The sequence below is a fragment of the Opisthocomus hoazin genome, chromosome 22 (genome assembly GCF_030867145.1).
Source record: "Opisthocomus hoazin isolate bOpiHoa1 chromosome 22, bOpiHoa1.hap1, whole genome shotgun sequence".
In the NCBI taxonomy this organism is placed as follows: Eukaryota; Metazoa; Chordata; class Aves; order Opisthocomiformes; family Opisthocomidae; genus Opisthocomus; species Opisthocomus hoazin.
In genome coordinates, this window is record NC_134435.1 from 1,225,507 (window position 1) to 1,240,220 (window position 14,714).

The 14,714-nt window shown below is 47.5% G+C and overlaps 1 protein-coding gene across 2 annotated transcripts in view; it reads left to right on the forward strand.

Annotated features, from left to right (window-relative positions):
- Positions 1–14,714, forward strand: part of NR3C1 (nuclear receptor subfamily 3 group C member 1) — a 70,942-nt gene that overhangs the window by 1,560 nt on the left and 54,668 nt on the right. For both annotated transcript variants that reach the window (XM_075441390.1, XM_075441389.1), the window contains exon 2: positions 679–1,867. In XM_075441390.1, coding sequence (XP_075297505.1) covers positions 693–1,867 — 1,175 coding nt within the window. In that variant the 5' untranslated portion in view covers positions 679–692. The remainder of the gene's footprint in view (positions 1–678; positions 1,868–14,714) is intronic.

Consider the following 14,714-nt stretch of genomic DNA (forward strand, 5'->3'; position numbering starts at 1 on the left):
TTGGAGATCTATTTAAAGAATCGAGTTTGTTTCGAGACTCAGGAGTTGCATTTTAAGCTGAACCTGTGCAGCTCCTGGGCGGTCACAAACCCCTCGGGGTCTTGGCGGCTGTGTTTGAGAGCTGGCTCGGGGGGGCTTGGGTGCCTGCTGTGGGCAACGCACCCGAACCGCAGGGAGCCGACTCGGGAGAGGCGGCGAATGGCCCGCTCCCCTGCTCGAGGTGCAGCTGAGCACCAGGCAAAGCTGCCTTCCAGAATTTGTGAAGCGGGCCCTTCAGCGATTCTTCAGCTTCCTGACCTGCCGGGACGGGTAGCAGAGCTGGAGAGCGTGTTCGGAAAGATGTCTCGTGCTGTAGCCGGGTTCTGAGTTGCAGGCAGGCAGACTTACCGCTTCAGCCGGGTTTAGCAAAGCTTTAAAAAATATGCTGCCTTGTTACCAGTCAGAAATAAAACAAATTAACAGCTCCCCAACCCCGCCCCCCAAAAAACAAACCCAGAACCGGGGGGTTTGAGAAAGATGTGGCGCTTGTCGGTCTGTAGCCTGATTTGCTGTGCCTTCGTTCTCAGAGCAGCTAAACCAGGTTCACCAGGCTAATCATTTGGAGTGGGTTTTTTTTTTGAAGCTGTTATTAAAATATCCTGGCTGTGCTAACTTTGAATGCTTCTGATCTTTTTATAGCTAATGTTAAAGTAATGGATTCCAAAGAATTGCTTAACTCGTCGGATCAAGACGAAGCAAGGAAAAATGCGCTCATCAGTACCAAAGGAGGGACCGTGATGGACTTTCATCCACCCTTCAGGGGTGGAGCTACCGTACAAGCCCCTGTGTCTACATCTTCTCTCCCCGCGTCTGCTCAGTCAGATTCCAATCAGCAAGCTGCTTTGGCTGACTTTTCGAAAGGGTTGGTAAACAATGTGCCTCAGCCAGACCTTTCCAAGGCAGTGTCGCTCTCGATGGGACTGTACATGGGCGAGACAGACGCCAAAGTGATGGGAAACGACCTAGGATTTTCGCAGCAGGGCCAAATCGGCATCTCTTCTGGAGAAACGGACTTCAGGCTCCTGGAAGAAAGTATTGCGAGCTTGAACAAGTCCTCGAGCCTGGCCGAGGACGCGAAGGGAGCAGTGTCTTCTGAGGTGCCGCTTGAGCCGGATTTCCCAGGCATGGCCGGCCGCAACGTCCCTTTGGAGTCTGGAGCTGCAGTCCAAAGCCAGGTCGGCTCGAATGGTGGCAACTTGAAATTGTTCTCTGAAGACCAAAGCACCCTGGATATTCTCCAGGATTTAGAATTGCCGCCGGTATCGCCTGGCAAAGAGCCCAACGGGAGCCCGTGGAGGCTTGACCCGTTGCTAGATGACGGTGGCTTGCTGTCCCCTATATCCGCAGATGATGCGTTTCTCCTGGAAGGAAATCTGGGTGAAGACTGCAAGCCTCCTGTTTTATCTGACACTAAACCGAAAATTAATGACCGTGGTGACCTTTTACCCAGTTCCAAAATGCCAATGCCTCAAGTGAAAACGGAAAAGGAAGACTTCATTGAACTCTGTACTCCTGGCATAAAGCAAGAGAACATGGGCCCAATTTATTGTCAGGCAAACTTCTCTGGGTCTGGTCTGCTGGGTACTAAAGTCTCTGCCATATCTATCCACGGTGTCAGCACCTCTGGGGGACAGATGTATCACTATGATTTAAATACTGCATCGCTCTCTCAGCAGCAGGATCAGAAACCAATCTTTAATATCATTCCATCTCTTCCTGCCGGGTCAGAAAATTGGAGTAGGTGCCAGGGATCAGGGGATGAGACGCTGGCTCCTTTGGGAACGCTCAGCCTTTCTGGCAGACCTGCTTTCTCTAATGGCTATTCAAGGTAATCAGCTTTTATTGCTCTTTATTAAAATACTGCAAGTACATTTAGCACTACTGTATGCGTGCTGGTTTTATTTTTTTTCCTTTCAAAGTCAGTCATCCCCTGTTCCGTTGTTGTGTGTGGCTGTCTGGTCAGGCAGCGCTGGGGTGTATTTATTCCACAGCATGATGGTCGCTTTAACCCAGTACTTAACTGTTGGTATTATAGGGAAGAAAAGAGGAGGGGAGCTGGTGTGCTTTAAAAAAATACGTCTATAATAACTACAAAATTCTTCAGATAGAACCTAGAGGGAAAATTGAGTACGTGGTAGAAGGATCCATGCACAAGGCGGCAGAGAAGGAAATACGAAAGTGTACACAAAAGCTGCTGCATTCTCACGGGGCAGAGGATCTGTCACTGTGGAGTTTTTTTCTTCGTAGTGTTACTTGAATGTTATGCACAAAAATAACTTGGTTGCTGGGTAAATTTCTAGAATAACATTTAAGCTGAACTGGAGTTTTAGCTTTGCTTGGTATTGCATTTACCGTACATGGACAAGACGATTCGGAGTAGGAAATAGTCAGCAGTTACTTTAGTAACTGTATTTAAAGAGATAAGAATATTTGCAGTGAGATTTAAACATACCTGGAATTTAACTCTGAAGTGGAGCTGGAGGAGGGCTGGCTAAGAGGTGTTTTTCTGCGAGCAGGTAGTTTAGGGGAGCTGGTTGGTGTGTATTGGAGGTGACTTGGTAGCAGTGTTTGCTCCAAGCAACGCAAGGGTGCAGATATTCAGGTAAACGCCTCTCCCTGCCCCTCAGGGGTGAGTGCGGCGGCGGCGGCTCTCCCGGTGGGTGGCTGTGTGGGTCTCCTCTCGCGGCCGGGGACGGGCTCTGGTGTCCATGTGAACACCTGGCTCTGTGTTTGCCTGAGCTTTGCTTTGCTGAACGTCGACTTGCAGACGCCGAGTGCTTGGTCTCGCCGGAGGAAGAGGTCTGCGCTGTGTTTCTGCGGAGTCGGAGTTAGAAAATGGCTCTTCGAGCCCACATACGTAAAGCCAGTAATTGTAGGCTTTTAATGAAGTAGCTGTTTTAAGTTTCTTTTTTTACTGCCCCGCTGACAGCCGATCCCCGGAGTGTTAGCTGCCGTCCCGGGGCTCTCCCTGCGCGGGATTTGCTCCATTTTCCCACGGTTGGAAGGAGGTGTGTGGGGATTTCTGCGCTGGTTCAGGAAGACGACTTCTGACTTGCTTTCGTTACAGATTTCTCTCGTAGTTTCGGATTTTTTTGTAGTGAAGATGTGGGGTGGTTTTTTTTCTGTGAAGCTTTTAAAGCGATTCGTAACATGGGGAATCCAGAAGGGAAAATAGGAATATGCCTTTCTGCTTATTTTGAGAGAGCAGAAGTCCTGTGTACTAGCCTTTCGCAGAATCAGTCCAACTTCCACGTTGCTTTTGGTTTGTGTCATGGTGGGGGTTTTCGTGGGGTTTTTCATTTTGCTCTTGCCGCATCTTTAATGGCAATCATTATAAAATCTGTATCAAAGCAAGAACTAGTTCTGGGTTTGGGAGGTGAATTTCCATGACTGTTTAAGCAGATTCCTCGTAGATAATGGAAACACCACTTTTGAGAATACTTCTGTTAAGTTCACGCGTTGTTTTTACTGTACAGAACTGTTTAGATAGAACCAAGCGCGTTCCTCGGTGAACACGTAGGTGTTTGGCTTTGGGGGAATTTCATAAACGCCGATGTTACACACTATGTTTCTGATAGTGTTGTGATGAGGAGCTCCAGCTACTAACGTGTGCAGCATGGATCTGAGCGCAGAGTGCGACGGACAGCAGTGGCGGGCGCTGCCGGTGCTCTGCGGAGCAGTTGCGAGGAGGTGCTGGGTGCTTTGCGGTGGGCAGAGCTGGCCGGAGCCCCCGGCCGGGCGCCCGTCGCGGCGTGGGAGCATCCTCGGCGTGGCAGGCAGTCGTCTGCCGCGGCCGTCGGACGCTCTGCTGCGGGGGCTCACGGCCGTGCTTCCTGCAAGGCTGGCTTGTATTTTACTGCTTGCTTTTGCCTGAAGATAATGGACTTTTTTTTTTTTTTTTTTTCTTACTTTAAGGAATGCGTAGCGAATTTTGGGGTGGCTCCTAGTTGAGTTTTGCATAAAAATTCATTATTTATAGCCTGTATGGACGCTGTTCTTGCTTCCCAAGGATTTTACACACAGTAAAACTGCCAAGTCCAATTCTAAAAACAACGTTGTTTCAGTTTGCTTGCATTCCCTCCCCCCCCCCCCCCTCCATAAAAGAGGCCACTCCATCTTCTCTAAGATATTTGAGATACTACTGAACCCTGGTTTGAAGCAGGAATTCTCTTTCTTCCTGAATCTGGTCGGAAATATTTGGTCTAAACTGGGTTAGTTGAAGCTGATGTATTGTGGATTTGTTTGTTGATCTTGCAGAAGACTTAACAAAATCACCGTTGGTGTCAGAAGCAAAGGAAGGACTATCTTGCCAGGTTCCTGTGCTCAGTTTGGGTTTTTTTCTTTTAGGTACTGATGGTGTGAGGTGAAGGCTGGGCTGTTGGGAATTCAGAATTGCTAAACTGAAGTTTCCAATAGGAAATGTTTCTTAGTGTGGGTAGAATTATTTGACTATTCGTAATATATTAATTATATGCTGAACGTATAAGAAGAAAAGCTGCAGTTGTGTCCTGGTGTTCAGGTAGTATTTAATCTGACTTTTAATGGAAAGCATGTAACGTCTCTCTATAGAGACACAGTCTTGAAGCGATGTCATGCGATTTTTCAGTGATTTTGCCTCTGAGGATAGCACAGCGTGCTGTTTCTAATGAGAGTAGTGATAATCAGGACTGGGAAAACTAATCAATTTTCCAGTGAACGGTAGGAGGTATTCTGAAGCTAAAACGCAGAATACGAACTTCAGAAATCTGTTTGAGGTGGATGAATCGGCAGTAGTCAATAAACGGCTCCGGGTTGCGGAGGACTCTGCCAGCGCTGGTGTCGGCGTGCGGGCTGCGGGGCTGCCGCTCGGCGTTGCGGCAGCGGGGCCCCGCGCAGCGGTGCGGCCCCCCGCACGGCCGGGCTGCCGTGGCCGGGTCTCCCGCCCATCGCCGGGGAGCGAACGAAGGAGAGGGTGGATAGAAGAAGGGGGTGGGGGAAGCAGGCTAACTGAGGAAAATTTGCCCGGGATTTTCTTTAATAGAAGAAGTGGGACGGTGTCTGGAAGAGGAGTGAAGCAGGCTGAAAGCATTTGGTAAATGCTTCACTGAAGAATTTGAGGGTGTCTGTCTCTGGTGGGGTATTATTTGTGATTTATTACGCAAACGCCCGTGAGAATTGTTAAATTTCAAGGAAATGGTTTTAGCAAGACAGGCTGGTAGGAGTCCTGTGTGGTATATACATTAAATCCGTCGCTCGACTTTTTTTTATTCCTTTGACTTCCTGGAGATGTGGCTTGTTGTGGGGGGAGCGAAGGATGGCGAGAGCCGCGCGGCGACACAGGGGTTTCTGTGTGCGTTTGCTCTTAGCCTAAGGCCAGAACTTACAGAAACTGGGCCCCTTTGGCAGTGTTACGGCTTCTCTTATTACACTGGAAATCATTCCTAGTACTTAAGCTTGTGGGGGATAAGGTCCATTAAGGAAGTTTAAGAAAGGAGAAGAGCTGAGGGAAGCCATGAAAGAGGAGGAGAATCTGGAAGGGGAGAAAGTTTGGCTGGACGGTCGCAGCCCAAAGCCTGGCTTCCGGGAGAAGTTACCTTTCTGCCATCGCTCTTCAACTGGGATTCTTCTTGGACTCGGACATTTTACTAGAAGGAAGGGAGGAAAAGGGATCATTTGCTAGAAATGGTAAAGGTCAGTTGTCCGTTTGTCTTACCGCATTGTTTCAGCTTGGCTTTTGGCCAAGGCTGATGGCTTGGCGCGGTTGGATGTAGTACTTCAGATGTTGTCTGACTCAGCAGTATATAATGTATGGTACATACGGAAATAAGTCTTTCTAATAATTCTGTTTTGATACAAAAACCAGACTTGTTATCTGGAGGGAGTGCTCAGGGGTTCAGTAGTCTGTGTTGTGATTTGGGAGCTTAATGCAATACCGTGCTTGGGTTCTGAGTCTTGGAAATACGAGACAAAAAAAATCTTAATTGTTTTGGCAGAAAGGGACGAATCGGGAGTGTCCTGCAGCACGTGCTGTAAGGCGCTGTGAAAAAGTACCTAGATAGATGGTAGGTCCTGTAAGATGTGATCCACTTTTTCCAACTTTAGCTGATCCATTCAGCTAGCTGATAGCTGAGTAGGTTTTTAGAAGTCATAGACTCCTGGAACAGTTGGGGTTGGCAGGGACCTTACAGACCATCCAGTCCCACCCCCCTGCCCTGGGCAGGGACCCCTTCCACCAGCCCAGGGTGCTCCCAGCCCTGTCCAGCCTGGCCTTGAGCCCTGCCAGGGAGGGGGCAGCCACAGCTCCTCTGGGCAGCGTGGGCCAGGGCCTCACCACCCTCACGGGGAAGAATTTCTTCCTTATATCCAGTCTAAATCTGCCCTCTTAGTTTAAAGCCAAAATTGTGAGCAAAACTCTGCAGTTAGTCCGAAGCGTGGTGGGAAAGGCAGTGCTCCCACCAGCGTGTCTTTGGGCTCCAGTGAGGACGTCTTCACAGCTCTCCACTGCCCCGTTTGTCAGGTGTACGCGTGCTGTACGGACTGCTCTTGGCTCGTCTCATACGTTGGTTGCAAAAATTTTAGCCATGCTCCTTTCTGTTTTCTTCTTTATCGATCTACAATATTCAATCGATACTCAAGATAGCAAACTTTTAACTCATTATCACCTTACTGTAAGCTGGTCATAAAAAGAAGCTAATTTATCTTTAAATTTTTTTTAGTAGTTTGTGGCTGCTGGGTCTCTTTGGGAGTACTTGTTGCAGCAAATGAAGGGTTCAGTGTTGGCACTTCAGTGCAAAAAGTGATTTGAAGCCTTTTTCTTAGGACATTTTGTTAAAGCTCTTTACCACCAGCCTGAGAAACATCCGTTCTCGCCCCACTGGATGTTACGATCAGCGTCTTCTCCACAGGCCTTACGAGAGGAGAGCAAGTACTCAGCACTCAGAAATTTGCCTCGGAGAAAATGAACATATGTTTCTCGGTAGTAACTTTTCTCCTCACAAAACCCTTGCTTGTGGAGTGTTGCAAGACGCAGTTGTATCTCCGGTCATTTTCTGGGGTGGCTGGTGGATGAGGACTACCTAAGCTGGTAATCTGCTGGGCTGGGACAGCATGACGTACGCGATCTGCAGACGGTTCTGATGTTGTCGTTCTTGAGATACCGTACCAATAAAATCCTGTTTTCCATCCAAGTTACAAGCAATGGGAAAAGCTTTGTAGAGCTGTAGTTACAACTGTCTAGGTTTTGTGTTACTGAAGTAGCTGAAAGCGTGTCACCTCTGGCATACAGCAATGAAATCTAAAATGCATTCGTAAGATGACCAGCTTCTAACTGTTCTTAGAAATGCAGAAACCACTCTGTGTGCAAGAAGGTCGTTTCTGGGAAGAACATTAAACTGCAGAGTACACTGTGCAACAGACCCAGGGAGCTCGCTGTGTTAAGCTCTCTTTGGTGTCGTCTTTGTCTCCCAGAGTCTGGCAGTTTACACAAATTTTAATCTTATTTGCTGAAGTATTAACGTGTTGCATTGTTGCATGTACAGATTATTCGTGTTCTCGTCACAGTGGTTTTCTGACTGATTCACTACAGTGCGATACCCGTTTATAATACAGCCTTTGCTTAAACAACCGAGGCACTTGCAGACCAGGAGTTAATCCTGTTCTCAGTGCTGGGTTCTGGAAATACTAGGCAGATACTGTCAGTGGATGGCCTCATCCCCGTGGGACAGAAGTGAACCAACACAGCTGGAATAGATGATACACAAAAAACAAAAAAAATTATTTCAGCTCATTGTCTTGGCACTGACTTCACATCTGCTAGTTTCAAATATCTGTAGGAAAAAAAATAAATGCAAAGATTAGCATTAACTTTGTCCATATGAGAGGGTGAGCGGAATTGTGACTACGGCTTTGCTGGTCACCCGCAGAGGAACCTAAGCAGAGGGCAGCCTGCACAGAGCGTGCTCCGTCCGTGTGTGGGAGCACTTAACTAGCACAGACTTAATTAAAGGAAACTGGAGGACTGTGGACGTGCGACTCTCGCTGCCTTTCTGCAGGAGTACGAGAAGGTGCAGGCTGTCCAGCACGCGTAACGAGTCCGGCACCTTGAGTTGTGGTAGTTACTGGAGGGGTGAGTAATTGTGCTCCCAGAAGTAGTGTCTTGGGTTGGGAAAACAATTTGGTGTAATTACTCTGTCTCTCCTGGAAGTTTTTCTTCTTACCTCATCTTCACTACAAAGAAGGTGTAATGTTGTGCACATGCTTCCTGCGTCCTTACCTGGGTCAGCTTGCGCCAGGCTCTACCACGACGTTTTCTGCCAGAATTCTTTCCCGGGCTGGAACAGCATCTCTTTGTGTTCAAGCTGTGCCCTGCGTTGCTTGAAATACGGCTTTTGTCAGGGTGTGTATAGTTATGCCTTCTGCTTCTGTGGCCTGTGCCGCTGGATTTACGGCACGGCCGCCTCGCGTGCCCCCGGGAGTGTTCTGGCAGGAGCAGCGAGAGGTGGCTGCAGCTCTGCAAGCTCTTGCCCAGAGAGAGGTGGTGCCGGCTGGCACGTGGAGTTTAATTAGTGGTGCAGATGATGTCAGTTTTTCTTGCTGCTACTATGTGAGACTTCAGTTTAGGTTCCAGGACACAGTGTTACTTAGCCAGGATATCAAGCAGAGTTTTATAATAATGGTTCCTTAAACCAATAATCACTACAATTGTGTGGGTTTCTGGAGGAAGTCGTGCTCTTCAGAAGCCATCTTGACATCCTCTACTGGAGCCTATTTCTGTGCCAGCCAACTGCATGCTTAATATAGTCTGTATCAATAGGTTGTAATTAGAGCTGTGTACTCAGTATGTACCTATGGAGCTCTCGGTCCATGTTAAGTCTTCCTGGAAAATTATAATTCTGATGCAATTTGAAAATTAATACCCCAACAAGCTTCTAATATTTTGTAGTGGAGATGCAATGTTATACACAACTTCCATAACTATCCTGGGGCTGCAAAGACAAAACTGCTGTTGGGGAAGGATTTCCAAATTAATGATAATGTCTTTCTTGAATTCAGTTCACTGCTACTGTAACTTAGTTAAGAAACTGAGTTCCAGATTAGATTTTACAGTAATACATTCTTCATGCTATTTGTAATAGGTTTGTACAGTTACTGCGTGTCAGAAAACAGCTGGAGAACATGATCATATTTATGCATCATGGTCACATGAGGTTTAATATGAAGCTTATGAGCAGCAGGGCACAATTTAATCTTCTGTTGCTTTATTCAAATATTACATATTTCTGATTGCTTTCATTTGCATAACAATAAGTTTTAGGTACGTACATACTGCTCAGGACGCTAGTCTTCTTTTAAAACAGAAACCGGGTCACGAATGAGTAGTTTGCCTCAAAATATGATGTGTGAAACTCGAGAAACTTCTGTACTGTCAGGTAAGAGCAAATAATGGCGTGTCAGTGGAGTATGGAGTTTTTTCAAGTAAGCACATAATGGCGGTGATTTTACAGCTTTGTGGCTTGGTTTTCCTTTTTGTTTGTTTTGGTTTTATTTTGGAGGATGTGAGATCTGATGCTTTGATTATCAGCCTCTGAAGAAAACTGGGGCAAGTCCTCTCATTGTCCTTATCTAAAAGCTCTGTAGTGATGGGCTTCTGGCTGCATCAGCGACTGCAGTCTTGCGTTAGAGACTCGTGGGGTGTCGGGGTGTTTTGTGCGTGTGTTCTGCCTCTGGATATTTGAATGCCTGCTTCTCCTGGAAGTGCTCGATGAGAGGAGGGCTTTGAAGGTGGATGACCCTTCGTTCACAAGCAGGCGGTAGCTTGGCTGCATCTCTCTGGTGGGGCGAGAGGGGCGTGAAAACGGGACGTCTGTGGTTGGAAATTTTGTGAAACCTTTAGAAAATGAGTTTTTGTTCTGGGGTGAGAATCCTCCAGCTATCACAAGGCTGCTTTCCGACTGTGTGAATTGTGTACGAGTGGAGAGGGCTTCGTTCGCTCTCTTCCTCCCCAGCTGGACGTTTAGGAAGGACGCTGCTGCGTGGGGTGTGTGGGCATCTGCCCTCGCCTTTGGCTTCAGCGCGTCTGCGAGTTCTCCAAACCCTGCGTGGTGTGTCTCCGAACCACGCCTTCGCGTGCCGTCAGAGCCTGCTGTTGAGAGCACGAGTGTGAAGTGCTGGGGTCCTTCGTGGTCCTGCTTGCCAAGCTTCAGAAGGCAGCTCCGCCGCATGCTGGGCTCCCTGGAGCTGAAGATCTGGTATCTGCGACAGAAGAGAGCAGCTGATGCAGTTTATTTTTGTTGTCATTGCTTGGAGAACCTGCTCTCCTGGTGTGTGTGTGTGTGACGGTACATAATAACGTAGTAATAGGGTCTGGTGCCGCTTGGGTAGAGCTCCGTGTGGGAGGGCAGCTCAGCCAGGACGGTGCTGCCAGAACACGTCAGGCGCTGCAGATGGCAGTTGCTTCATGGTGGAGCATCGCCATAAATCAGGAGTCGTGCTCGGGGCGCTCGTCGCGGCGGGTTGCGTGTGGTGTGCCGCTGGGCTCTGATGGGCTGCCGAGCCCGCTTCGGCGCTGCTCCCCTCAGCACATTTTAGCTGCGTGGAACTCGTTCGCTGGCGCTGGGAGGGACGGGGACGCGTGGCCTGGCTTGGAAGGAGGTTGGCTGTCGAACCTGTGCGTCGCCAGGAAGGGAGTGTGTGATCTCTCATACTGCTTAAAAATGACGTGTGTGCGACCACAGCTGTAATGTGCTGTCAGAAATAAACATGTATCGTGTTCCTGCAGCTTTTCATTTGATCAGATGAGATAAATCGGTAACAATATATTTGAAATCAACACATCTACTCCGTGGGCACGTTATGTATTGCTGTGTACCCATGTGCATTTTTATCTCGTGCTTATTTTTGTTTCTTTCGAAGAGTTTTCTGTTACCTTCCTGAAGCCATAACGTACTGAAGACATCAGCGAAAGGTTTTTCACAAATAGATGCTGAAGGCGCGCGTGTGCTGCGTGCACACGTGGATTTGTTGTGCAAGTTCATGATGGTAACTTGCAGTCAGTGCATACCTGCAGACTGTATAGCTTCCTGTCCTGATTTCAGTCTGGGTATTACCTCGCTGTTCTTTTCTCTCACATATTTTTTTCTGGTGTTACTTTTGCTGCCACGTCCTTTGGTGGTTTGTTTTGCCTGTTGGATTTCTTGTAGTCTTGTGTTGTGTATGAAGCACTCTAAAATTAACTGCGTCATCCCATTACGAGGTCGATGTAGATATAATTAGGCTTTTTTCCAGAGAACTCTGCATCTTGGTTCTCTGAAAACATGGAGTAGATGAGAACATAAGCAATATAAAATATTTAAGAAAAACAGTCTTATCTGAGAACAGGCATTTCAAAAGGCTTTAAAAATTGGTGATCCTGAACTTGATATCCAGAAGAGGTTTTGGATGCTGGAGATGAGAGGAGGAGTACGGAATTTCATTTCACAGTTTCATTTTAGTAAGAGAATAAATGTTTATTGAAATAATAGCAGACTGCATGTGAAATGACCAATTCAGATTCTTTCTGTATGCTAGAATTCCTTACAAATAGGTCATTAATCAGTGGGAAAAGCTGAATTTAAAGCAGTGACTGAGTCAACAGGTGAGTTGGATGAAACCAGCTGACATGGCCTGTGGGATAGGAGGGAGATGGGAGCAAGCGAAGGAGCCCTCTCCTGCGGGCAGGGCGCTGGTGTCTCAGGCGAGGAGCAGCGGCTTGTGGAACCCGGGTAGCACGGACACTGGGCAGTACATCAGCTGATAACTGCGGGGGTGGAGGGGGAAATACACTGCCTGTTTGGAAGCGGCGGCGGTGGTGCGAGCGGTGGGGTTGGAAGGACCTCTGGGGATGCTCAAACCCTGCTGGTGTGCGTGGTGTTGGCTGGTGGTGAGGCAGAGCTGGCACCAGACAGGAAACCTTCTGCCTGGTGTAGGTGCCTGCCTTGTCTGTAGGGTCTTGGAACGGCTGGAGGCTTCGGCATCACGGCCTTACCGAGCAGCCGTGAAGAGGTGGGTGCTTGCCGCTGTGTTGCTGGGGAGCCCGGTGCGAGCAGGCGTGCCGGCTGGTGCTCACTGGCGAGGTGCCTGCGTTCAAACACAGCCCAGACCGCGACGCAGGTCTGAACCGCTCGTCAGTAGAGCAGTTTCTGGGGTGGGCAGGCTGTCCTTCTGTCACGCAGGTGGAAATCGAACGTGGAGGGTGGCTGCGCTGTGTAATGTGCGGGGCTGTACCTCCTGTACTCAAAGAGAAACTAAAAGTGGGAAGAACGGGCAGATGCTGTTGGGACTTCCACTGCCAATGTTCAGGGCCCTGCACGCGCAGATGGCCGCCTACGGGCGCGCGGAGGCGGAGGGTCGCAGCCCGGCGCGGTAGGTGATGCCCACCCCTGCCTCGGGCCGGGGGTCTGGAAAGGAAAGTGTGGAGAAGCGGGGCTGGGGGCGAGGGGTGCGCTCAGAAAGCAGAAGGTGGAGACGTTTCCAGTGGTGGGGGTTGAGTTAGAGTGTCCCGAGTGGCAGCTGAAAGCTGGGGGGGCATTCAAATAGCCGAAAGAAATTAGCTTTTTTTTTTACCATAAGTACCAGTAGAAACAGATTCACCTCTGTGTAACAATTTTCTCATGAATGCAAGAAACTGTGCTGTTATCAAATTTTAACTTTTAAAATGTTTTAAGGTCTTGATAAGGTGATGGAGCACTGGAACAGGCTGCCCAGGGAGGTTGTGGAGTCTCCTTCTCTGGAGATATTCCAGACCCGCCTGGACAAGGTCCTGTGCAGCCTGCTCTGGGTGACCCTGCTTCGGCAGGGGGGTTGGACTAGATGACCCACAGAGGTCCCTTCCAGCCCCTACTATTCTGTGATTCTGTGATATTAGTGAATTATTTTTAGTATGCTGTTTTCATTTCTTTATTTCAGTGATCATCTCTGGTAGATTCCAGAGGAAAACAACTGCAAGGAGGCTGAAGGGTTGCGCCACTTTTTCTGAATTCTTTAATTTCAGTAAAAGAAATTACTGTGTTTTCATTTAGTTTGGTAGGTCTTATGAATATGCTAGATTATTGTATCAAAGAGATACTTGCTATGAAAAGAGTGGTTTAAGATGGAACAAAACATGAAGAAAGAAAAAGTGAAAGGTCATAAGGTGTGCTTACTTGAAAATAAATAAAGCAAGTTTGTTTTCACTACTACTCAGATTTGCAAACAAACAAAGATTTAAATCAAATTTGTAAAGAATGATAGTATGTCTTTTTTTGCACATTAATTTTGTAAATGATGTAATCCTTTGTTTGGAGGAAAGGGGAGACTTGTAATGCTTTTTGTGTTATTTGCTTTGACCAAGTGATATTGATAAGCTTCAGGTTTAAAAGAATTGTGTGCTCTCTCGCTGTTGTTTGAGGTAGCACAGAATATGGAAGAGATCCTGTATCAAAGGCAGTCTCCCCTAGTTCCTTCTATAGAGAAAAGAGCTGCTACTTTAACAGGTATTGCAGAAAGAGCACTTTCTCTAACCTGTTCTACTTTGTTACAGCCCAGACCTGACCTCTTAAAGGTCATCTGGCCACACGGGGTTCAGTGGGAAGTAATCTGGTTTTAAAATCGGAGCCCTGGTCTGCTGTAAAGTCCCTTGGTTTCATTTTCTTATAGTTTTGTGAACTCTGCCCTTCCTAAACACGTATTTCTACTAAGCCCCACACATCTGCCATTTTCTAAGCTGAGAAGGAAGCTATTCTGACACCTTCATTTTTAGCAGAACCAACCGAACAAGTTTTGTATGCATTAGCGTTCCATAGCTGGAGAAGCCAAGTCTGTTCACATGAAGTGCCGGGCTATTTGCAAGTTATCTGCATGATTTCATAAAATGAAATTTAGTGCTAGAACTCCTTGTATAAAAGGTAAATGTAAAAATCTGAATGCTCAGAGTTCTTCATTTCGAACAGCAGAGCACTGGGGTTTTTAAGTGAGCAGTTAATATTAGGGTGCCTGCAAGGTGACAGTCTTAGTCACACTGGAGACTTGACAGCTACTTTCCAACCAGAGCAACTGGTTTGACAAATGAGCTTGGACCTATTTTATCACTTCAAAGATTCTTCTTTAAAGATTCTTTTAACACGTTAAAGGTTGGAACATCTGATATTTTATTAAATGGCAGTCAGGAGACTGGAACATGGCTCCTGGTCCGCTTGTTTTGGTGACGGCGTTTGTTCCAGCGCGCAGAGCAGAGCGGTGTGGTTCCGTTGCGCAGCATACTGCTGGGGAGGGAGGAAGTGACCCAGGTTTCTATTCCTGGCTGACCCCAGCCCGTAAACCGAGGAAGAGCTTTAAAGGAAATGCAGCATTTAGCGCTCTGAATCTTTCCAAGCATTCAGAAGTGCTACGAGCTCTGTCTTCCTGTGTGCAGCGTGGGCATCTTGCAACTGCTGTCCTCATTTAAAAAGGAACCAGAACACTTACCTAACAAAGGAAGCCCTAAACCTTCACGGAAATAGATGGCAAAACTGTGATTCCAAATTTTATCGAAAACATCTTAGTTATTCTTGAAACAGAATGTTGATTTCCCAAACTGTTGCTGCTGGTGTCTTGGGGGAGATGCGTATTCTTGTGGCCTGTTCTTTGCTTAAGAACAAACTGGAGTTTCTTTTTTGGATGAGGGAGTCTCTTTCTAGGTTCGG